Source organism: Motacilla alba, chromosome 2 (genome assembly GCF_015832195.1).
Source record: "Motacilla alba alba isolate MOTALB_02 chromosome 2, Motacilla_alba_V1.0_pri, whole genome shotgun sequence".
Classification (NCBI taxonomy): domain Eukaryota; kingdom Metazoa; phylum Chordata; class Aves; order Passeriformes; family Motacillidae; genus Motacilla; species Motacilla alba.
The window spans coordinates 119,878,497-119,904,869 of NC_052017.1; the positions used below are offsets into that span (position 1 = coordinate 119,878,497).

At 38.1% G+C, this 26,373-nt stretch overlaps 1 protein-coding gene across 1 annotated transcript; it reads right to left on the reverse strand.

Annotated features, from left to right (window-relative positions):
• Positions 1-6,412: 6,412 nt before the first annotated feature.
• On the reverse strand, positions 6,413-25,944 carry LOC119697402 (ATPase family AAA domain-containing protein 2-like). The gene is given in 21 exon segments (XM_038128146.1): positions 6,413-6,825; positions 8,275-8,403; positions 10,430-10,554; positions 11,260-11,550; positions 12,080-12,188; positions 12,190-12,368; positions 12,769-12,928; positions 14,159-14,355; positions 14,506-14,641; positions 15,848-16,033; positions 17,469-17,649; positions 18,119-18,212; positions 18,819-19,133; positions 19,559-19,649; positions 20,868-21,027; positions 21,375-21,463; positions 22,081-22,255; positions 23,502-23,617; positions 23,804-23,897; positions 24,817-24,909; positions 25,876-25,944. Coding segments are annotated over 19 exon segments (2,847 nt in total). The 5' UTR covers positions 23,879-23,897; positions 24,817-24,909; positions 25,876-25,944; the 3' UTR covers positions 6,413-6,786.
• Between the last annotated feature and the right edge of the window lie 429 nt (positions 25,945-26,373).

A 26,373-nucleotide genomic window follows, 5' to 3' on the forward strand; every position in this document is an offset into this window, starting at 1 on the left:
CCCACAACAGTCTGTTTCTACTAGATGGCAAGAGGCGAGCTGTCAGCTGTCAAGTATTAATACATTATTCATATCCATGCAATGAAAGCTAAAAAAGCTTCTTCAGATATTTTTGCAATTTAGTGCATTCCTTATGGAAAAGAGCTTAAAGTGAACTTTAGTCCAGTTAGACTCTGGACAATCCACAGTTAAAAGAGCCACAATGAATGCTCAAACTGCAGGAAGAATTCCTAACTTATTAAACACTGAGGCATTCAATGATCAAAAACACAGATCCATAAAGAAGCAGAACTCATTTCCTCAGACACTCAAAAAACTGTCTGTATTTACCACTTTTTCCCACTTAATCTCTAACTGGTTTTGATTTAATAATTTCATTTTAATATATACAGGTGCTGGCATAATTGTACCACTCTTAAAAAGGAACTGGGTTTTCAGTTCTTCAATCCTTTAGCAGGATGGTAACAGAAAAATCTTATACCTGTGACTCATCTTCCAGTGGCAAGTCTGCTGACCACTTGAGCACTTTCAGATGTACATACACACACACATAAAACACATGTATAGAGCAAATATGGAATGTGGCACTGTCTTAGTACCACTCAGTCTGCAAACCAAAACCCTGCAATACTTTGCATTTGTGCTATGATATAGCCACAATCAAGAGAGATTTCTCAGTTCACCAAGGCACAGCAGAAAGATCTCATAGTTATCACAACTCTAATTCATATACAAAAAAAATTAAGTCACATATCCAGGACATCCTGTTCCGTTGACACAGAAGAATGGAAGTGTTAACACCTGCCCATCACTGGGATTGTTACAAGGCTTATATACCTGGCAGCAAATTAAAACATACATAGACTGGAATAATTTCCTTCTAGTATGAACAGTTACATGTCCAAAAGAATAAGTTTCTTTTAGCAGCAACAATACAACCACTGGTTTATGATCAGCCACTCCTGCTTGCCTGACCACCCTTTTCATCATAAGCAACTCCTGCTTAATAACTTCAAGCAGGTTTCACATGTTTACCTTGCAAGATGAGAGAAAAGCTCCAAATTTTCTATTAAATATTTCAAAACTAAGTCAAAAGCTACTTGCATTTCTTGGGGAGGACAAAATAAGATTCCCAGTAATCAAAAGAAATAAAGACCCTAGTACATACAGAAGGAAAATCAATTTTATAGTGTTAAAAATATAACAGGAAAGTGTAGCTACTGTTTTTCATGTCTGAGATCTCATTCTCACCCACATAATATGAATACAGAAGAAACAGATTTAAACAGGCACCACTGCATAAATATTCCACTACCTCTGCTTTCTGTGAGTACAGTTTCACTTCAGTGTTTCTCACCAGTTAACAATGAAATTGATTTTTGTATAATCAGCATGTTTTCTTTCCTTGGAATTTCAGTCATGACTTCTGCGGAATTAAAACTCAGGGACTGTCAGCAATGTATCCAGAGCTCAGAATAAATAAAATTGTAATTCCAGGAGTGTACTGATGTTGCAAATTAATTTGACATTCATTGTGATGAGCGATCAAGGCAAACTACTTTGCTGTTGTGCATGTGTTCAGAGGTATTGTCTGTCACAATAGCTATTTACACAGCATTAGAAATCTAATGAAATCTACCAACCTCCCATTTTTAAACAACAGCAAATTATTTCCTCTTCATGTGGAAGCATGGGTTGAAAACAGCACCAGATTTAGCTTCACCCATTCAAATGAATCTCAGAATTTCTGGTATTCACTACAATTGATCTTCTCTGACACTTCTGTAGATATACAATAAAGTGTGTCTCTCTTTGATATTTTCACAGTATTTAACATTGTTCCAAGTTCATCCTTTTTCTTGCAGGTTGCTAAACACATTCAAAGCTCAGCTAATCAGTAGAGCCAGAGAATCGTATTTCCAAGACCTTATTTTCACAGTGGGAACAGTTGCAAAGCTGTTAGTTCCTACTGTCTGGCATATTTAGCAAAATGAACAAACACATAAATAAATTATTACTTCTAAACAAGCAAAGTTTCTGAGAGGTCCCTAATGAGCATTTCATAGAAATATAGTTGCCTGAGCTGCAATTGTGTATCTCAGGTATAACTCCACAGAAAATGGTGCCAAATGTCAATCATTATTCAGTATACCAGAGATGCCAGTATTTGGCCAGTAACTTAGGGACTCTTACCATGTGTTTTTATGAGAAAATCTTCATTTACATAAAAGATAATTTGTAAACATAATTTAAGTTGATTAAAGCATGTAAACACTATGGATTTGCTCAATTTACTTAAAATGCATTGCTGGAGCACCTCTCCTATGAAGACAGGCTGGGATAGTGGGGGTTTTCAGCCTGGAGAAGGCTCAAAGGAACTTACAGAAGACCCCAAGTACCTAAAGGTGTCTACCAGAGACCTGGAGAGGGACTTTTCCCAAGGGCATATAGTGATAGAAAAACAGGGAACAGTGATAAGCTCGAGGAGGGCAGGTTTAGATTAGACATTAGGAAGAAATTCTTTGAGTGTCGTGAGGCACTGGAACAGGTTGCCCAGAGAATCTGTGGACTCCTCATCCCTGGAATTGTTCAAAACCAAGGTGGATGGGGTCTTGAGCAACCTGGCCTAGTTGATGGCGCTGCTACACATGACGAGTGGTTACAACTAGATGTTGTTTAAGGTCCCTTCCAATCCAAGCATTCTATGATCTTAGCCAAGGAGAATTCCATGTAATTTCATCAGGAGTTTTGCATAAGGGCTGGTAGAGCATGTCCCTGCTAAAACAAGAGGCATCAAGTAAAGACAAAATATGAGAAGTATTAGCTTCTGGTAGCATGCAAGGTGGACCACAGTCAGTGCTACACAGCATTCCAACTTATCTTTCCTCTTTCTAGGGGCAGCATCAGACTAGGGACTCCCAGTCCCAGACTAGGGCAACACAATGGTTTGACATTCAGTGACGTGAATGTGCCAATGAACATGGCTGGTGATATTGTAGCAACTACATTGTCTTTAACTCAAGTCTCATATGCAGTTCTTCAGCTGGGACGGAATAAAACACCTATCAGTTCCCTTTCCACGTATGAATTAATCTCAGCAAAGGGTAGGAGACCCTGCTGAGTTCATAATATTGAATACTGTAATACATGCCTCTAAAACTGCATTACATTAACTGAGAATAATGCAGCCTTTATTCTTTCATACATATATTAGCTTGATGAGCCATTAAAATGCCTAGTATTTAAAGCATACAAAAAGATCTATAGTTTGAGCTTCAGAAGTCATACAAATATCTTACAAGTGCCAATAGTACTCTCAACAGGAGAAATTTAGCCTTTCATTTATTTTTAAATTGCTCTTTCATTTTATTCCATAAAATGCATTTATTTATTTATTTATTTATTCAAGAAGGCAGTAGAAATCTTTAATACTGAATCAAGAATTCTAAGTTAGAAAAAGCAAAATGGGAACATATATGTTGGATAATACCCTGCTTCTAATCAGGTCCCAGCAAATGAGACTAATTTTCTCTTTTACTTTCCCTAGTCAGTTAATCAGAAAATTCTTCCCTTCCCACTGATCAGAGTTCCATAAGGAAGTCTGTCCACTTGGAAGAAACAATATCCACAAAGGGGCCATATGCTTTGGTAGAGACCTCCAGATCTCCCAAGGAAGCTATTGAAATACAGAAATATTGTGTTTAGACCTCACCATGGGAATTCCCCAGCACTCACACAGCCTGTGAATGTGACAAGGGAGTCATTGATTCAGCCTTGCCACTTCTGTAAAGTCCAAACTGTCTGAAACCACAGCAGATGCATGCCCAGAGGATCATGCCCAGAGGATCAAGGAAAGACAAAACACAGTTTCAGAACTGTAACTATTTTCTACTGCAGACCAGCCTCACCCATGTTTTTTTTTGCCTTCTCATAAATTTACTGTATCTAATTGCTTTTGTATTATTGGCTCAGGAACAACACCCATAAATCTGTGAAATGTCTACATGGTATTATCCTTGCATAATCTTGGCATACTTGCAACTAAAATCCTTCACCAAATGGAAATTTACTGCCAGTAGTTTCTAGGCAGATGTGATTTTCCAAAATCTGTTATTTTACTCAGTATTCTACCAGAAGTGTGGTCTGTCCTGTATTTCTATATATGATGAATAATTTCAGTAATGTTATTTTAAAAGAACTTTTGAGTTGTGTTACTTCAATTTTTCCATCATTCTATATCTCATAACAGTTGCCATTGACTAATATGAAAAGGTAATTACAGCAGAGCAGCATTTTAGCTGATGCTAAAATATACACATAGATCAAGAGTATTCAACAATTTCTATCCCCTTTGTTCCAAAATAACTGCATGTAATACTATATAACCTCTATTATAACTAAATGTATGTTTCATAGTTGTAAGAATTTTAATATATCGCATTCTAAAGTCTATTGCTTCAATTTGTGTGATGGCTCAGCACTGCTAGTAAGATTTAAAAAAAAAAAAAAGAACTTGTGCTGTCACACTTAGGAGGAATTACAGTTTTTGAGCCAAGAAGTAGCTCCGTCATGCAACTAAAGACTGTAATTCAACACATCTGAAAAAGCTCAGTAACTTTGAAAGTGTGCCATTTATGCAGAAAAGACAGCTAAAGGGCTAAACTGGACTAACAATGCAAAAACTTTGATAAGGGACCTTGGAGTTTTCAGTGGATGACTTCTTTTTTCCACTTTCCTAGCTTCTCTGATAAGTACTTTTTAATAGGGTCCTTAATTCTGCTTGAGGCAAGATGAAAATAATAAAAGACCAATTCATGCAGATATGTCAAAGCAAAGGAAGCCTTCAAAACACAGAAATAATACCACTGCAATTTGTAGTGTTTATGGGAAAAAAACTCCAAACACTGGAGAATCTTTGGGAGGGACTGGAACTCCTGAAATGCTAGAATGTACTCCAAAACACATTTGCTTCAACTGTGCAAAATAGTGATAAGTGATGTAAACAGCAGTAAGAAATTAGATTGGATCTCAACATATTTTCCAAGCTATATGAAAACAAAATTACTTTAACACTGTTGCAGACTAAAAACTTTATAGTCTTTATGCCTGCTGAAGAAGCTCTGCATTCCAGCACGGAGTTCTGTCAGGCCTATTTAAAGTCAATTTCAGACTACCCATGTGCTATACTTATATCCTTCATTTCTCCTTATCTATTTCCTTCTTAAGGCCAAAATAGAACTGTAAAAAAATTAGTTTATGCTATGTTAATAGTTAATACTCACTTTATAAGCATACAAACGTTTTATTCTCAGTAGGCACATGCGGAGAGAGCACAGGTATATACCATATCTATACATATATATTCACACGCATACATATACACAGTTGGCCACACATTCCATGGAATGGTTTGGGTAGGAAAGGACCTTTAAGATCATCTACTTCCAATATCCCTGTGCTGGCCACCTGCAAGGCAGCAGTGTGGTCCCATCCTGCCCATGCCTGCACCACTGCTGCCGTTAAGGGCTGCTGGGGGACAAGGATGGGGCAAGTGAGTGCTCCCTCACCTCACCCCTGTGAGGTGACAGGGTAGCCAGAGTCACAAGCAGGAGTGGCATCCTCTGCCAGCCTGTGCCACAGCTGGGAGGCTGATCTCAGTACTGGCCTCTCACAGAATCACACAATATTCTGACTTGGGACTCACAAGGATCATCAAGTCCAACTCCCAGCCTTGGACAAGACAGACCCAAGAACTCCACCACATGTGTGAGAGCATTGTCCAAACTCTTCTTGAACTTTGTCAGGCTTGGTGCTGTGACCACTTCCATGGAGAGCCCATTCCAGTGCACAACCACCCTTTGGGTGGAGTACTTTTTTCTAATATCCAACCTAAACCTCCCCTGACAAAGCCTCAGACCATTCCCTTGGGTCCTGTCACTGGACACCATAGAGGAGACATCAGTGCCTGTCCCTCCTCTTCCCCTCACAGGGGGACTGTAGACTGAAGTGAGGTCACCCCTCAGGCTCCTCCAGGCTGAACAGACCAAGTGACCTCAACTGCTCCACATATGACTTTTCTTTGAGGCCCTTCACCATTTTGGTTGCCCTTCTTTGGATACTCTTTAATAATTTAATGTCTTTTTTATATTGAGGAGCCCAACACTGCACACACAACTCAAGGTGAGGCTGCTCCAGTGCAGAGCAGAGTGGGACAACCCCCTCCCTCACCTCGCTGGCCATGCTGTGCCTGATGCCCCCAGGACATGCTTGGCCCTCCTGGCTGCCAGGGCACTGCTGACTCAGATTCAACCATCAACTAGGACCCAGGTCCTTTTTTGAGGCACTGCTTTCCAGCATCTCCAGTCTGTACACACAATCAAGCGTGCTGCATCCAAGGTGCAGAACCCAGAACATCCCAGCTCACTTCACTAGAAATTAGAGGAAGAAGTTAAAGGAAAAATAAGATCAGTTCCCACATCTTACAGTGACAAAAATATTTGGAAGCATTGTGACAATATCAGGAGTCAGAATCAGGATCCTCTAGAAGAATTTCATGATGTTTCCATGGAAAGTAAACATTGTTGTCTTGAAACGGGCTCTTTCACTCAGTGTGCAAGGAGATGATCCATAGTCAGAGTGGAGGTTATGTCTGGTTTCCTTCATATGGTAAAAGAAGTTTCTTTCTTCTATTCATCTGTTCTTAGTTGCTGCAATTACTGAGACATTAAACATTATTTTTCCATTTGGGAGAAGTACATCAACACTAGAATATACTGAAGTCAATTATCACAGATAACTTAATGTTGCAATTTCTTTCTTCATTGCCTAACAAGAAAAAAAGACAAATTAGGAATCAAGTCACAATGTGAACGCAAGCAGGAGAACCCTGTTTGCTTCTTCATCAAAAGAATCAAGAGTCTGTTGACACTTAAAATTGTTAGTCATGTTTAGCCAATACATGCTTAGCCAATACATGTGCTAACATCTTTCTAGACCCATTAGCTTCAAAAAATTCCTTAGGCACCCAAAATACAGAATAGGCTAGAGAGACTGGAAGAATCTGTATTATGGGACTATGGATCTTTATCAATGATGGTTTCAACAATGAGAAAAGAAACAGTTCCCAAAGAGCCACAACTAAAAGCTGGAATTGCTCTTTTCTGCACTCTGATTAAGTACTTGTTAAAGTCTCTCTCTTCAGCAAAGGTTGCTCCTGATCAACTCATGCAGGTACTCTGAAGAGGATATGTTTTTTGGTTAAGGTAGAAGTAAAAAACAAATTAAAAAATCAAGTCCAGTCACAAAAGCTCAAAAGCACTGAGATAACATAAACAGGTCCCTTTTTACACCAAACCATATCATTATGAGAGAAGGGTGGGTGCATTTTTCAGGACTGGCCTGCATAATCAGAACAGAGTCTGTTCTAACTCTTTATCAGCTCTAGAAGAAGAGATTGAGATGACTAGGGCCAAACAGAACAGGCTTGCTCAATTTTTTAAGGCAGACTGAACAAATTTTATCTATTCTCAGGCACAAGCATCTGAAAGACAAATGAATTCAAGGGCCTTGAAGCTGAAGATTGAATACCCAACCTATCTTAATGAACTGAATACTAGGAATGCCCAGCTGGGACCTTGGGTGCCTGTGGAAGATTTCTGCCTAGTACTGACAACTCAGAAATCCTCTCTTAGAGGCAAAAATTAGAGCATTTGACTCATTAGCAAACTGTCATAGGCAGAAAACTCCCCATTTGTCAAATTAAAGATGCTTGGGCCGTGCTAGTTAAAAATAATGTCTGATGAGACTAGAAAATAGTCTCAAGTTCTTGTTATGCTTTATACTTAATTTCTTTTCAAGAATGGAATGACTACTATATAAGCATTACCACATGTGCCTGCCTGCAAGGGGGGAAAGAGGAAGTGACACACTGAGAAATGCACCCTCCTTTCACAGCCTCCCACCCCTGAAAGCCTTCTGGAGAAGGCTATTGACACACTGAGGTTAACTGGTTTGAGAGGCTTGAGTGGGTGAACCCATTGCCTTCAAGCCTTTTCCTGCTGAAAATGCCAAAAATTATGCAACATACAATAAAGGTTTTTCAATATGGATAAATGTCTTCCAGACTGAAATGAAAGCCTTGAAAGACAGGCAACTGAGCTGTACAGAATAATGCCAAATAAGCATGATGTTCACAGTGCAGCCATACACAAACACAACACACACACACATGTATAACAGCATGGGACACAAAGGGCAACAAGACAAAAAACTTACCTTCACTAACTCAGTTTTGTCATCGTCTTCCCGATGTCGGTAAATGCACTGGCTAAGGAGAGCATATAGTCTTTCCATGCGAGATATACTGACATTCTCAGTTGCCACAATGACCAAATCCAGCACTTGCTGAAGCAAAAAAATGAAAACTGCCATTCAGAATAGCACAAAATACATCCTACTTTCTTATATTGTTAAATAGAAGTGGCACTTCAGAAAACTGATTAAGTATCTCAAAAGATTTAATTGGAGGAAACAAATTAATACTCCACATGTCAGACAAAAAGCTTACATTTCTGACAGGATTTTCTTACTCATCACTATATGACATCAGTGATCGTAACTACGATTCAACTGCCTCTAGAACAGCAGGGAGGGATACGATCCACTTTGTCACAGAGTAGCTGCCTCAGGGAAGTCATGGTTGCAATGCAGGGCCCTAGAAAATGTGTTTTCAGAAACAAGCCTTCTGATCTTCCAGACAGAGTTTTGCCAGATGGAAACAGAAGCATCCTTAGGTGCTCACCTCTACCCATTAGCTGAATCTGTGACTGTGACTAACATCAGTCAGCTCCTACCCTTCAACTCAAGAGTGGATGAACTAGCAGAGCAGTCTGTAGGAAATTACCAATTTCTCATACAGTTCCTTGTGTTACCAAAGATGTGAATATGGTAATCTGGGGAAAGCAACACTAAGAAGTTAGCAGCAGCACTGCTGGGGCTGTTTAGTAGCTGTTCAACTGTTCAATGTGTTGTGGGAGGCTGTACAGATGTATCTGAAGAGAGCAGCCACACCAAATAAAAATATTACTACCTCAAACTCCTTGCCAGCAGACTCAGCCTCCCTTAGATCAGCTATCGCAAGATTTGAGTTCTACGCCTAATATCAAGCAAATAAGTGAACACACATCCAAAAGAAATCTCCAAGAAAATAAACAAAATCAACTAAACAAAAACCTCATGCAAAATCAAGCAGATCCATTTTGGACGGGCTCTCTGCTACAAGCAGTGAGTTCCAGTGACACCCATGTTAAGGAAAAAAGTCATCTAAAAGATGCATTTCATGACTGTAGCCCTCTCCTCACAGCTGAAACACGTATGAGCAGAAACATAAGGGCTCTACCCTACCACTTCTCCAGTCAGTAGGCAATAATTTCAGATTACATATCATTTGCATTCTGATTCTAGGAAAAACTGTGTAGCTTTTTTAAATATACAAGCAGGCATGGACAACTCAACCCTCTGAAATTTGCTTCCTTAGGAAGCCATCTTGGAAAGTTAACTTAACCTCTACAGTTCAGACCAACACTCAAAAATGTGATAGAAATTATGCTGGCGAGCCCTTTTACCAAAGGGGATTTTCTCCCCACACAAGGGAAACAACCAAGTAATACTCCCTTTCCCATCACAGCAGGTAAACAGCAGCTTCCTCTGCTTTGACCAACCTCCAGAAATTCAATCAAGTAATTTCCTGAATATTTATTGTGGCTATATCCCCTGAAGGGCAGGTCATTCTTCTACCCTCTCCAGTTCATGCAGAGGAACCTCTTTTTCCCTCTGCAGCTAGGCCCATGTTTGATCCTTTCCCTCACTATACGTTAGGATAACAACTTCTATCCTTCAGGGGACTAGAAAAACTGTGTAACTGTATGGATGAAAAATTCTTACACTGAATTTTGAAAGCATTTGAGCAAAGCAGATATTGGTATTTTATCCAGGATGATATTTTGGTCAACCTTCTAATTTCAGGTTTAAAGTCATCACTGCTAAAAATCAAGGTACTTTTCCAGGTCCTAATTAATGAAATCATGCAAACAGCAAACCAAAATAGCCATCTCCCCAGTCCATCACAAAACCTGCTAATCAACAGCAGCAGCAGGTTGACAGCGAGCTAACTTAAAATTTAACAAGCCCTTTTACATTGAAAATTAGGAAGAGAACAACCTCCTAAAATTCAGTTTGACAAAACCAAAAGCAGCCATCTACACCAGCTCTGGAAACAACAGTCCTTACAGGCTGAATCATTTCACAAGCTATATATCCCTCTCGTGAATTGTTTGAATTGGCATTGGTTAACAAGTGACTTAACTGACGACCATACAGGTAGCAAGAAAACATCCTACTTCAGTATCAGCAAAATTGAAATGAGACTTACTCTGAGTTCAGAATAATCCACAGACACTCCCTGTGTGTGAATTTTCTTTGCTTCCCCATCACATACTAGCAGTTGCTCATCCACCTGAGAATGCCCCACACAAGCTGTATGATGCACTTGTGAATCTGGAATTACACACATTTTTGAAATCAAGATTTCTCATTATCTGGAATACAGTATCAGTGAAGTATCCTGTACCTGGAAAAGACTAGCTCTCTGCAATAACAGAGACAGAACTGTTATAATTTTTTTTTACCGAGGAATACTTGACTTCTATCTTTCTAGTGCTGCTGTATAAAAACCAGGAACTCAGACATGAAAAAAAACCACTAGAGAAAAAAGGCAGGGTAAAACTAAGAAAAAATATTCATGCTGCCACTACACCACTGCATAGTAAACCTGAAGTTAAAAAAAACAAACATGGTCTAAAAAACTAGTATTTTAGGTTAGGAAACACATCACACATTTTACATTTCAAACATTAGGACATAATTCTTCTATTCCACAGGGGTCTCTGAGTCCACACTGTTTTAAATACAGCAGTACAGTTTACACTTAGGCTGCTTATTACTGGGAAGATACTTGTACAATTTGGTACCATTTGGAAAACAAACTGTAGAATCAATAAAAACCCAGCCACTGTAAAAACCATGGCTGTAGCCAACACTACTACAGCAGCAACATCATTATGCAAGGAACACTGTGTGTTGATTTAAGAGAGGCACAAAATAGTAACAGAATGAAATTCAAGAAGGCTAAAACCTAATAAATAGTGTAATCCTCCTCAAGAACAAAAAGGAGCAAAATTACCTGTTTGACCTTTCACTTACCGCTTGAACCTGCATCTTCAAGAGCTCTGGCTATTTGGCAATCTGGCATTTCACTCTCCTCTCTAAGGTCTGAACATTCAGGAACCATGACACTCTTTTCTTCAGCAGGAAATTTAGCCTCAAGGGTCACTCTCTCACTTTCATCTTCTGTCCCATTTTTCTGTTGTCCTTGAAGTACATTTTCATGTTCTTCCATAGGACTGTCCTGGGAGGATACAAACTGAATATTCTCCCTCTTTACTGAGATACTTGAAGAGTCTTCCTTCATTTTGCATTTTCTTTTTGACTTATCTACAAAGAAATACCAAAAAAGAGTAATCCAAACCACTCCCAAAGCAGTCCTTTCTTTAAAATGCAGCAGCAGCATCTTGCAAGGAAAATAACCACAGGAGCTTCTGTACCATCTACCTACATGTGTCCAGAGAAAAGGTTGCAAGTTAATGAGATCAGTTCTCTATTAGATATATTATAGGCAGGGAAGGGAAAAACACTGTTTCATGTAATGGGTAACTAGCTGAATATTCAAAACAGACACGGACAATGTTTCGAATTTCAAGATGTAGTTGCCATTAAGTGTCAGTTGGGACATCAAGGCCAGGCTCTTAGAATGCCATGCAGCCAGTGCATTCAACTTCATAACCATACTAAATGACTGACCTCACGATTTACCCCACAATTTGAAGCAGCATAATGAAAAATTCAATGCCTCCAGCATGAAGAACCAAGCATCACAGAAACCTGCTTTTAGGCCACAGGAACAGAGAAAGTAGCAGTGACTTCAGCACCTTTTCCAAGAAAGTCTGAATAAAATGCAACTTGCCATTAGAGCAGGAGGTACTGGTGTCCACAGGTGTTGCAGGCATCTTCCATTTCACATTACACTTTGGGTTTGCTTTCTTACACCCGCAGAGCAAAGAATTGTGTCTTGTGTGGCCGGTTACAAAGCATGAGACAAGTCTCAAAATCCTCAGCATCAAAAAACATACCTCTTTTCTTACGAGATTCTTTAATTTTTTGGCAGCGTTGCTCAAAACCTTCATCCATTTCATGCCTCACTATGGAATATGCAGTATCACTCAAAGTACAAGCTTTGTGCCTCAGGAGATGATCTGAAATTTTACAGCCAGAACTGAGCATTTTCTACCAGTCAATGAAACTCTTTATTTTGGTTAATTAGAATGACTTTTCTTTTTTCATAGGCAGGTTCTGAAAGGTTATCTCAGTCTGTATTTTCACCATAAAACCAGAAAAGTTAATTATTTAAGAAAAAGTACTAGCTACCAATGAACACACCTTCACAATTCCATACCCAAACAATATATTTAATACTAAAACATTTAAAACCTGGCAAGAAATGCTCTCTGGGGTTGTTTAAAATTATCTAATGGGGATCCTTAAAATTATCTAATACCATATCCATTGTGGGATTACTAAATTTCCACAGACAAAAATCTATTAATTTATACATTTGAAATGTTTCCAAATTAGGGATAAAAAATACACCTGTACCTGCAGGCCCTTTGTTTGGTTTGTACTCTAAAGCATTGCTACAGATTAGATCGATGTCCTTTAGAAAATCTCTTGCAGTTAAGTATTGGTGCATGTCAATCTTGGAGAGAACTGTTGAGAGGTCCATGGGCTGTTTAATGGTGTCCTTGTAATTGGGTGCCTACAAATTAAACATGCGTGCTCAGAGATTTAAGCTACAAAAATTAATCACTTTCATAAAGTCAAATAAAGGACATCATAAGAGCCCCAAATATTTATAATATTTATTTATAAATATTTATATTTATAAAGATGCAGAAAATAACCAGCTTCTTGAAAATCGAAAAGGTATTTCAGGTGCCTTTGAAGAGACAGACCAGGAGAGGGGGGGAAAAAAGAAGCAGCGTGGTCAGAAGTGTGTGTGGAGCAGAGAGGGGAACTGGTGCGATGCATTTCACTTCCTTTCAGAAAATCACTGCAGAGAAACCTTTCTCAGTAATGTCACCTTGGATTCTCTGTGTTGTAGGCAGCAAGAAAAAAACTGCAGGGATTTGCACCTTTGAAGCACCTGTCATCTACTCTAGAATGAGATAACTGGACCCAGAAATGTCAATTTCTTTACTCAGAGCTTAAAAGAAGCCTAATGACTACTTTAGATGAGGACATCTATGTGTTTATAGGTTATTCACATCTTGGAAACTACAAGGAGAGAAAAAGACAAGTGAGTGGATGCTTAGGGGAATGGGACTTTGCTGAAATGCAAAACTATCTTAAAACTACAACTGACTTTGAAGTACATGCCCCTGGCATAGACTTATTCAATAAATTCAATGGGAACTGTATAGGAGCAAGAGAAATCATGGAGCCCTTATGGTTGATTATGTACTGAGAAAAGCCCCAGATGAAACTGGAATAGTATCTGAAAATTTATTTGACAAATTGCTGCTTCTACTCCTGTTCTCATAGAAACTATTTAATCAAAGAGCTTTAGACTTCATTAAAACAGCCCTTTAGGTACTTTTATAAATACAAAGTGATCTCTCTGCTTTTCAGTGATGTAACGTAACTATGTATCCAAACCTTTCCATAGGCAAATTGTGTTGGCATTTGGTGTAACTGGCACTTGAACTAGATCATCCTTGTAGACCCCTTCTAACTGAAATATTCTAAAGTTTTAAAGACTTTTTAGAAAGAACATAGGGCTTTCAGTGAATACTCAAATAATAAACATTTGAGAGTCTCAAGGAGTCAAGTAAAAGCAAAATTCACTTCCTTCTTGGAAAATCAGAATAGTACGGTCCTAACATGAAAGACAAACCTTCCTAGAAAGAGCACAAGAAGACCAAGAAACATAAACACAGAAGAATTATGAATACACACAGTTATAATGGTATTATAAGTCAATACTAACCTCCTCTGAGACAATGGGCTTTGTAAATGCTTTGAAACGTTTGTCAATGACAAGTCTTTGAGCCACATCTCTTAAGTAAATCCTGAGTTCACGCAAGGTATCCTCTTCCTGCTCTTCCAACTGTCTTATTTCTTCCTCTGTCAGCTTTCGAGGCTTAGGTGGTGGTGCTACAGGCAGCACTTCCAAAGGCTGGCAAGCTTCATTGAATCAGAAAGTTGTAGTTAATTGATGGTACTCATATACAAGCACATGAAAAATGATTGATAGAAAATTATCACCCAAGCAAATACTGTATTAACTGTTAACCTAGAGTTAGCAAAGTTTTGTATGCAGAACATCCTCCTCACTTGTATTGTTTTTTAATGCAGGAGGTTGAGCAGCTTGCTTCATAACTAAGTCCTCAAAAAAACGTCTTCTCTCAGCACAGGTCGGACGCGGGATTCTGAAAACTTCCTCATATTCATTATTAAACAATGCTTTTATCTAAAGCATGAAGAAAAAATATACTTCAGTTATACAAGGCCATGCAAACTTCTTATATTCTGTTCCAAAAAATGAGTACCTCTCTGAATTAAACTGAATACTTATCTGGATAAGACTATAAATTAACAGTTATCTTTGTGACCTTAAAAGACTAGGTTTTTATAGCATGGCAATTTAAAGAGCCTTCTCTAAGGATCACATTCTAGATTTTAAGCTCCATGAAGAAACTGTATGATAAACAACTGAGAAAGGGATGACTGGGGATTCACCATGCACAAGGCTGCTTATTTGCCATTTATGTGCCTTGCTGTCCTTTGCCTTGAATCTTGATGGCATCTACAGAGGGAAAATGGCAAGGCTCAGAGGACAAGCGCTGGCTTTTTAGTAAGGTGTTTGGGTTTTCTCTAATTTTATTTGTAATTAATTTAAATGAAGTGTCTAAATTTGAATACTTCCAAGTTGTATTCAGTTTTTCTATTTCTGCTACCAAAGATTATAGAAAGGATTTCAATCCTTATTTTAGAAGGCACTTATTAACAGTATGAAAACTTCTGTTACTGAGACAAAATAATCTGAGCAACACATTCACATTTTGAACACCCTCCTTTAATGAACATTCTCACATGTCTACAAAGCTCAGCATGTCCTCTTGAAGAATTCTGTTAAAAAATACACCTAAAATTTATTTCCAAGTTGCTTAAACAGAAACTGGACCTTAGCTTTCTAATTTGTTGAGTTTTCACCCAGATGAAGGACACAATTAAATTTTTAAAAAATAATTAAAATTTGAAATTACATTCCATCAATAACAGTGTGACTTCTGCATTTTTTCAGCAAAAATGACTGACTTTTCTGTAAAAACGCTTTCAGAAAAACAATATTTCTTTCCTAGCTACCTTTTAAGCACCACACTCTTCACTACGGACATACCTAAGCACCTTGAAGCCACCAAAACCGTTGTTGGAAGCAAGCCCATACACCTGTCTAATAATGTTGAGTATGTGAGAAGGGAGAAAAAGCTGGATCAAAGTCAATCTTTACTCAGAAAACACCTCAGGCAAATGCTTACAGCATTGTTTTGTCTAAGCAAGTTTTAAGGGACTGGGTTTGAATTTGCTTAAGAGTGGCATGTAAGTCTAATGCTTCAGGGAGTTAAAATTAACAAGAAATTGAGTAACGAAGGAAGAAAAGTATTGACTGAAATACCTCTTCTGGGAGATCTCTCAGTTGTACATTAGATGTTGCAAGGAATAAAACTGGAGTAAACCTCGGGATGCTCTGCAGTAGTGTTGTAAAAACAGATCTCAATGTAGTTCCAACAGTGTCCCACCATGAAGAGATTTGTGGGACATATATGATACTTGGCGCTGATCTCTGAGCTTCTCGCATCAACTAGTAAAATAAAAGGGTTTTTTTGATAAAAAACTACATCGTGTACAACAGACTACTAAATAACTACATATCACTCAAACTACCTTATGAAATAAGAAGTATAAATGCAAGACATCAAGACAAATTGATAAATTACTCCTTAATAACCAGGTAAAATTTGCACTTTGACTCAAATATAGACATTTCTATGCAGACAGTAACAGACCTGAATCTCTGCCTGATTTCAAAACTACTTAGGTATAAGATAACTCCAAAAGAGCCTAAGAACTCAGCCAATGTAGTGGTGTGCCTGAAAAAACCCAAAGCTAACTCTTCGGCAAGGTCTTTGGTATTTGCCTGGAGAAATCACTACACAACGTTTTCAGTTCAGAAGGGACACACACCCAATTCAGACTGGAGCACAGGCTGAACAAACAAAGTGAAATGTGAAAAGATGAGGACTAACACAGCACAAGATGCCTGGCTATAATTCATAACTTCAAGCACATTTTATAAGAGGTGACCAGTCCTTAGACTGTCTGAAGAGCTAAATCACTGACTGCCTCTCATTACCAAAGGTGGGCTTTGGAAAAACACAAGCCACTACCTACAAGTGGCCCCTCAATTGCAGAAGACAGCTCACATCTGCTGCATGAGGGAAGTGGAACAGTCCTTTCACACAACAAACTTCTCCATGCACCATTTCAGATTAACAATCTGCAAAGGACTTGCTCCTCCTATGGGACAAATGAGTACCCAGTCACATAATGTCTGTCCTAACTTCTATAGTTCTCAAATGCTGCTACTAGAGATCAAAATATTTTAATACAGTGATGCCAAAAAACAAACTGGATTTACTGCCCAAAAGTAAAAATGCAAAACAGCACTAAACTGCTTATATTTTGTTTTCCTGGTTAACGAAAACTCAATATCATACAAATCTAAGTATTCCATGAATTTTAACACTTTTGCTGCATACACAGTAGCATTAAAAGCTGCATATGTAACAAAAAATCCAAACAAAACAATGTCTTTGCCTCAAAACCTTGGCTGCCGTACAAACACAATTTAAAAAAGAGGCTACAGAAGGTGCATTGACACGCTGTCAGGTCGATGCAGAGCCATCTACTGGTAGCACAGACTCTTAAGAAACAACAAAACCAATTTTCTGAATCCCTCATGAGACCAGCAGGATTTCTTGCCACAGAGAGGGGTTTATTAGCAGCAATTCCCATCTTCCTGAGCTGCTAGTAATATTCTCCCTGTTACATTTCAAATGGATAACACGGCTATGTATAAAATCCTTATGTGGTATCATTCCATCGGAAAAGTGGATTTTCAGACAAAAGTAAACAAAACAGCACATTTAAATCAGGTCACTTAAACTCACAATGACTTTTGCTTACTTCACTAGTTTATACACTAATCCTATGAGACGAACGAGAAAAAAAGCTACCTGTACACATGTTTCATCTGGTAATGTGCTAGCAAACAAAGTTGGTGTATCTAGTGTATAAATGGGAAACTTTTCCAGGGAATGTATTACTGCAGCTGCCAAATCAGAAGCTTGCCCAGATCCTGGCTCTTCGATTAGTAAGAACCGTGGCCTGTAAGATGTTGGCTGGTCACGAGGATTTCTACAGCAATAAGATGAAAACAAGTTTAAAAATGGGTGATGAATAGGAAAACAGACATTAAAGTTTTTTCCTACACACTTTGTTTTGTAAATACCCTCCCTGTTCCACAAAATAATAAGCTGGTCCGCAAACAGGAAAACAATCAAAGCCTACTTTCTCACAAACTGGTACTCTGCCTCTGCTAGAAATCCTGCCAGTCCCCAGCACATCTGCTACTCTTTTGGCTGGATTAAGTAACAGCTCTTAATTCCCAGAGTGGGACTGTCCAGCCAAATACCCACACAACAGTTCCGTTTGATGGGCCAGGGCAGTGTACTCAGAACAGGAGTAACGAGCTTCACACTTATGTCTGGCAAATATTGATCACCTCACACACACACTCTCAGCTCCTTCATCTAGCATCCCTCACACCAAACAGTTTACACACTCAGCTGTCTTAAAAACAGAGCCACAACAGAGACAAATGTACCTGCTGAAAGTGAGGAATTCTGCCTTCTTGCGATGAGTTGGCTTCTCTTCAGAGATTGATGGTGATTCCTCATCACTATCAAACACATGATTTCCTAAAACAGGATTTAAAGAGAAGTGAGGTTTGTTAACTTTCTTGCATAGTCCATCTCCCTCTTGCATTAATACACCTTCAAAATCGGTGCTGGAAAACACTTCTCTTGTATTTCATCATTTGAATGCTATTTCCTGAAGAGCTCATTCTACCACACATCAAAGGAGAATGCACAAGTCTCTACCAAGCTGTCCTATGTCCCATGATTTGCATCAGTTATTATCTCTCTGTTGACAAAACTTGTGAGTTTTTCTCCTTAGAATAAAGATGGTTAGGAACAACTTATTTAGCTCCCAGACACTTGAAAAACATTTCTCCTGCTTTAAGCATTTATTTGAAGAGAGGTGCTAATAATTTAAACCTTTGATTCCTCTCTGCAAGTGATAAATGTGATGCTAGCTCCTGTCAGAAACAGGGTCCTCCAGCAGAGAATGCATATTTCTTGACTGCTTTTGCATGTCACTCACAGCTCCCACCCAGCATTGTGCACACACAAATTACAGAATTGTGCTGCTAGTACAGCTCAGTACATTTGTGTATGTTGATTGCACAGATCACAAGCTTTTGCTCTGGCAGATTTTAAAACAAGTGGATGTAGATGTTCTACCTTGCTGTTGGTCCTTCTTTAGTGCAAGCTCAGCATGGGGAAATACTCTCTGCAAGGTTTGTAAAATCCTTTCCAGTGTGTCTTCTAACAGTGGTTTTGAAATAGCTGATAGTGCTTGCCCAGGGGAAGGCACAACCCTCCGTGAAGCTGGGACAGTCTTCTGCATGGCCATGGAAAAATCATTTGCTTTTATTTTAATTGAATCCATGTTTATCTGCAGTCTCTGTCTGCTTTCATATAGCTGAGGATAGCGATGCCGCAAAGCACAGAGACCAGTTTCGGCACATAAGGCTTTAATATCAGCACCACAGTATCCTAATAAACAAAACAGGAATCAAATGTTATGTCAATCTCAGACAAAACAGAATTCAAGGCCAGCACTTCTAAAGGGCAGCACTGAAAGACTTTGTATGCAGCCAAAAATTACCAGGCTAAGAGACAATTTAAAGAGTTACTGCGCTGCAGAAAAGTTCTGTTACATGGCTTGCAGCCTAATATCCTGCACTTAGGCAGCAGCCTGCTGCTCAAAACTTTGTTCCTGGGAAAGATGTCACAAACCCATTCAATGTTCTGAGAGACAAAAAGAAAATCGAAAGCAGTGTTTAAATTTGGTCCCATGCCGAATGCCTCCTCACTGCCTCTCTCTGCCACAAGGTACAAGAGCTCGAGTACTGCCTGCTACAAGCTCAGGCTCCCTAGGACTCAAGTCACATGTAGTAACCCAGAGTTTTCAAGCTCACCAACACATTCTTCAGCCAGCTCTTCAAGTAAGTTGTCCGATGGCTTCGGCTTCCAGTCTCGTGTGTGAATTTTGAAAATTTCTTTTCTTGCCTGGAAACAGTTGCATTCAGTTTGCTCCAAGTTTCTCTTAAAACAACAATGACAACACAAACCCACAAAATCCCTTACACTAATACAAATATCTTTCTTATCTGCTAAACCTTTTAGTATTTTAAAAGTATAGTAAAGTATAGTATTAGTATTTTATTTATTAATGTACTGTCTGCTTCTTCAAGCAGGAAATTTAATAATTCTGAACTTGTTAAAATAAATTCTTGCTGGGGCTGCAGTAAAGTAAAAGGCATTTACATCTACCATAAAAGTGACTTTTCCCAAGTGTGAGACCTAATGATTCTGAAGAAAAAAATCATTGTAAAATCCTTATCTGCAAACAGAGGTATTTTCATCAAAGAAAATTCTCTCAAATTAAGCAAATTTCATGAAACTTTTAGTACACAGATTAATTATGGCAGACTTCTAGAACTCTATCACAGTAGAGAATCATGTATTAGATCTTTTTAATGGCACCTCATCTCTTGTTCCTGAGAGCAGATGAAAACTGGAGAAAAATATTTGTACACTTTTACTAGCTTTCAATCCAATGAATCTTTTTATCCTTTTTCCAGGAAGTGAAAAGAAATATCAGAGATAGCCAGTGAGAAAACACAAAAAGAGGTCTCCAGTTTTGCAAGCTATCTCCCCCCTTCAATAGTTTTTGTTACTAAATGCTCATTTTATATTGCTTAACTATTGCCACTGAACTAGAAGCTTCCCAAGCTACTGCAGTATCCTTCACATCTGTGTCCAAGTCCCTGTCAATAACTTCCAGTAAGATCTGAACATACTTAATTTGCTTTAGCATCATCCTTGACCAAAGTTTTTATTACCAAGGAGGCATTCTCTCATCCTTTCTTTTACTTTCAAGATGCTAGATGGGTAGTTCATAACTAATTAATATACCCATTCTTTCTTAAACATTTCAGTTACTATCAGCATCCCATTTTCTTCACCAGTCACAGAGAAACCGAAACTAAGCAGAGAGTTAACTACTTGTTGAAATCACCTTAATCATATATATTCAGTGCCAGGTCTGCCCTGTACAATGCAATTCAATTTCTCCAATATCCCTTTTTGTCTCCCTATAGCTTTTGTCCAAACTGTACACTGCAGATGGAGACTTGCACTGCTGCACAATGCTGCCTTATTACAGGGATTTGTCATGAAAATGGACTTCGCCACAGAAGCGTAAGGTTGAGTGGAAGTTCTGACCTCTTTGTTTGGCAAACTGAAGCGGAATTCTCGTTCAAAGCGCCCAGGTCTTCGCAAAGCAGGATCTATAGAATCCAGTCTGTTGGTGGCTCCTATCACTACAACCTCTCCTCTGCTGGTTAAGCCATCCATAAGTGCCAGAAGTGTACCCACAACAGAGCTAACAGAAAAATATGGTTTTCATTCACCAGCTTAGTAAATTTTCTTCAGTTACACATAACCTTGTCCAGCGATCATTCAAAAAGAACAAGTTTTTATTTATGAGATGCTGTTTAGCAAAAGACTCATTTTAAGTCATAATAAAATACAGATAAGGTAACACAGACCTTTTGCTGATATCAAGCTCAGCAAACTGTTTTCAAGTACTGTTTAAAAATCTCTGAGATTCATTTGCACAGAATTACTAATTTTCAGGAAAAATGAATGTGTCACTTGAAGTAAAGGAAGTTGCCATCTTTTTTTCACAAAGATAAAGCAGCTTCTATGTAGATACAAAACATATCCTACCTATGAATTTGGTCTTGTTTATTGGACCGTACAGGAGCCAGAGCATCAATCTCATCAAAGAAAATAATTGAAGGTCGCATCTGGTAGGCCTACAATAAAAACACAGGAATATTGACATCAGGAAAACAGCCTTACTTGAAAGAGAAAATGCATGAAAAACATCATGGTTTGAAAGGCACTAACTAAATTTTTCAGACTCTCTTAACTGAGCTAACAGAGTAAAGTGGCATGAGTAACAGAAGACAGCATCCTATAGCAACTCAAGGAGACTGGGTGACAAGAAGCAAACCACATAAGTAGTTTTTACATCTACCTGGCAACCACAAGAACAGAGACAGGACTTAGCTAAGTTACAGGTTCTGGAAGCAACCCTCTGTTATCAGTTTAAATGACAATGCTTTCAGCCTGCATCTCTTTCAATCTGATCTTAAGCCACCACCTCTTTCTTCTTGAAACATTTTTTGTGACTTTTTGGGAGGTTGTTTGGTTTGTTGTTTTGGGGGAGAGGAGGGTGGTGCTTTGCAGGATTTTCTTATTTCCTTTACTAACCTTTCCCAATACATCTCAACATTTCAAACCCCTAGAACTTCACTGAAAAAGGAAACAGTGGCAATCCCATTTCAGTGAAAGTGCTGACAAAACATGTTGTAGACCATGGAAATTTAATTCCAACTCAGAGAGAACACATGCCAAATTTCAACCTTACCTGCTCAAATAATATACGAAGCTGTCGTTCAGATTCTCCTATCCATTTACTCAGGCACTCAGCACCTTTTCTCATAAAAAAGGTCACTCTCATGTCACCTTGACTGCATTCATTAGCAAGTGCACGAGCAAGCAGTGTCTTTCCCGTCCCTGGAGGACCATAGAACAGACAGCCTCTGCAATTAAAAAAATTAAAAAAATTAAAAGTCACATAAGGAAAAAAACATCATGGAAAAGCATCTATTACAAACCCCATCCTTAAAACACACAACTCTGCTCTCCTAAACAAAACACCCCATGGATAAGATAGCAGTAACAGCTGAAGTAAGAGAAAAGCCAAAAATGTTCCTACACAGTTCTCCAAGGCAGCAAACAAAATCAGTAAAGAGGATAATGCAGAAATACAAAACCTTGATAAAAACTTGCAACATCCCAAAAGGACACTTTCAAAACTTCTGACAATCCAGCAGGGGTGGCTGGAGCCAAACAAGAACAAACTTCCAATGCAGAATCTGAGACTAGGCTAACTTAGGAATCATCAGTTCATTTTTCAATGATGCACTCCATATTCATTCTTGTTTTCACATAAATCAAGGTTTTATAGTAAAACATTTGATTCTCCTTTAGAAAGCTTTGAGTTACTGGCATTGGCTTCCCTTTGGTGGTGATAAAGGAAGAAGTATTCTAAAGCTGGAAAGATATTCTGCATTTCTGCACTTACATCAACTAGAAAAGCCAATACACTGCTGCTTCAAAAAAGAATTTCAATTAATAAAGAAGCAAAGCACAAAAATATTTTCTTTCTATTTTGAAATACTTTTAAAGTTACTGAAGGCAAAGAATTTTAGGTCCTAATTCAATATGCCATGACTGAGTTTTGTTGACCAAGAATATATAAAGGTAACAATTAAAGCACTGGTCTTTTATTGTAGCACAGAAGCCACTTAGCTCTGTAAAAAGAGAACAGATTATGATTTTAGCTCAAATATAACAAACACTAAAAGTTTCTAGTTGCATATCCTATCACTTGCAAAAGTGATACTTGAGAACTTTAAAAAAAAAAAAAAGAGTTGGTGGCAGAGACAAGTGGACTTCTGCTAAACAAACATTTGACTTTGAGTAGAAAGTACTTTCTGCTTACAAACCAATCAAGTCCACCTCCATATAGAGCTATAAAGAAGAAATCCTCAACTCTGCCTTTGAAAGGCAAGAGACTTTGAAAGGATGGTCTCACCACACAGTAAATCTTTGGGCCTACATATATACTGGATTCTACCAATTTTTTTTAAGTTACATTTTACTACTGTTGAAAAAAAATCAACTGCTGAGAATTTGGAAGCATGAAAACATAATGATGCCCCAGCTGAATTCTCCTGAAAATAGCTAAATTAGAACTTTAGAGTTTTAAACAGTGTCTGTTACCTTGGAGGTTCAATTTTCAATCTCTCGAAGATTTCAGGATAAAGCAATGGAAAAATGACCATCTCTTTTAAAGATGAAATGTGGTCAGAAAGACCACCCACACCATCAAACTGTACCTAAAGATGAAGTCAACAGAACACATTTTATATGTTAAAGAAAGCTGAAGCCTTGATAAGGTTCCATGAGAAGCTGGATTGCCTGAGAGAAAACTGTAAACCAAGGGAGTTATAGATGCCCCATTACTGGAAGCTTCCATAAATATTACAAATGTCACACTACCACAGTGATTCAAAAATACTTACTGAACCATCTATTTGCATTTGCTCCATGCCAGCCAGACTTCCTCCAGTTTTCACGGTATCCTTGTCAACTCCCATTGAGGCACACTTCTGAAAGCTGACAGAAGAGATCTGATTTGAATTGAGGAAAAAAATATGCTTTCTAACTTACAACGCAGATAGAAGATTTTTGATTTTCTAATGACAACAAGCAAATGCAGAAGAGCTTATAAATCAGCATGAACTTCCTAAATAGGTAAATACTCATTCCAATGTTTTACATTTAATGGCTATGAGTAGATAAAGGAAAGTGGTCACTCCAGACATTAAACAGAGTTAATTATTTCAACAATACCACTTATGAACATCCAAGGCAGTTAACACAGCACATATAGGAATTGCTTAGAACAATTATTCCATATAATAGACCATGGACTGACCTCGATTATCATGATGGAAGAATTCCTCCCCTTCCCAAACACACTGACATCTTTCAAATAGTTTTAGCTTTTACCTTCAAAAAGTTACAGCCCAGGAGAACACTTATTTCAGTGGGTGTTAATATTATAAAGGCTGCCCACAACTCCTGGGCTTTCCTGAGGGCTTTGGAATGTGTGTGCCAGAAGATACACATCTGAAAGATGTCAGGCTGAAAACTCATCTGTTAGACTGTTATTAAATTAATATTCCTAGAACATTTGTTAAGTAACAAAATCTATTTCCCCTATTTTCTCTTATAGTGGTTTTTGCTTTGAAAAAAACCAGCAAAACACAGCAACAGTGAAGTTTTACATCAAGAAAATACACCAAAGTGTTTTATCTCCACATTTCCTCCCATTCCCACCTAGAAATCAAATTTCTTATTAAAAGCCAATCATAAAAATCCTGTTTTAGAGACTCCAATTACAGTTGTCAATATCAACATGTATGACAATTTTGTAAAGGTACAAAATGAAGATGGCAAAACTTCATAGTTAGGCATACGCAAAGTCCTCCCAGGTACACTCCTCCCTCCCCTATTCCCTAAGTTCATTAACCTCCTTAAATTTCTCTTCTTCTTCTGTATTTCCAAATCCTCATCATCTTCAGAAGAGGAAAAGGAATCACTGCTGAGGACTCCATATCTCTGTCTGCAAACATTCATACAAGTAAAAAATTAAAATGCACTCCAAGTAATACTAAAATTTAAGTCAACATTATCTCAGAGTTTACTTTGAAATATAAATAGTTTTCAGAACATTGGAAATTTTATCTGATTTCAAATTACAATATGTGATTTTCCTTGTGACAGCAATATTTGATTTTTCTTAGGAAGGTAAAATATATCACTAGTGTGCAAAAATATTCCTTCATCAAGTTACTCCTTTTGTCCAGTCTCAGACACACAAATCGAGTTTCACTTAGCATTATGTAGCCACTCTGTGAAACATCAACATTTTAAACTTATTCAAAAATTTGACTTCAAAACCCCTTCCTTCCATAATTGTCTGCTTTCAATGATACTAAACAAAGTGTTCCTATCTAGCAAGGGGAGGCACTCTCCGTGCCCTGTTTAAATTATCTGACACCCCTTTGTCATTACTACTGCAATTCACAAATTAGATTTTCATTTAATATTTTTCTGGTTTAAGGATAGTTTCACACAGGAACATGAACTGATTCCAAAGAGACATCAGAATCAGAGTTTGAGTGATTTAAATAAAAAATCCATTGAAACTTCCATGCAGGCTCTCCCTCTAACTAAATTGTCTTTGATTTTAAGAAAATAACTTTCATCTCTCCTTTCATCTCTAAGGTTTTCAGAGGGAGATTCTGGCTGCAGTTACAAAACAAATTAATTTCAGTTACACAATCTCAGCCACAACCCTCATCACCACCCTATCAATGACCATAAATACTGCATTTTCAAATAAGATCTGATAGCCAGTAAAAAGAATGGCCTGCCACTGCCAGTGTTTGTTTTATTTATACTCTCAGACTACCACAGTAATAATAATACTAATTATCTTATTTGCCACCAGTCCAAAACCCCTTGAAAGCATTACTGAGTCATGTGACAGTGCTATTGAAAAACTGTCACTTAACCATACACAAACCTTTTGTTCCCTTTGCATGAATCTCTCTCTGAGACAGATGAAGACTGGACTGAAGAATCTGTCTCACATCTTGTAGGTTCTGTTGAAAGAAGAGAATTCAGAATAATGTCACAAACAAGTTTAAGATAAAGTGGGATGGTCAAAGAGGCAGAAAAAAGGATGTGTATCACCCATCTCTAAGTTCAGGGAAAGTTTCAAGGCAGGCAGGGGTTAATAAATGCACAGTAGAAGTGAAAAAACACACACCTGATTTTTAATGAGAACTGTAACACCCTTGAGTAAGAATATAAAGTCTCTTTAATTACTATTCTTTCAAGGCTAGATAGGTCATATTTTTTACTGGAAAACAATAAGGATCCCAAAAAGTAAAAATGAATAGCATGTGCACAGGATACAGACATTTAAGAAAAGGTACTGGCAGAATGAAGGTAAGAAATTTAAAGTTGAGTGTGTGCATGTATTTCCATTTTAAAGATCTTGCTTCCATGCAAGAAATTA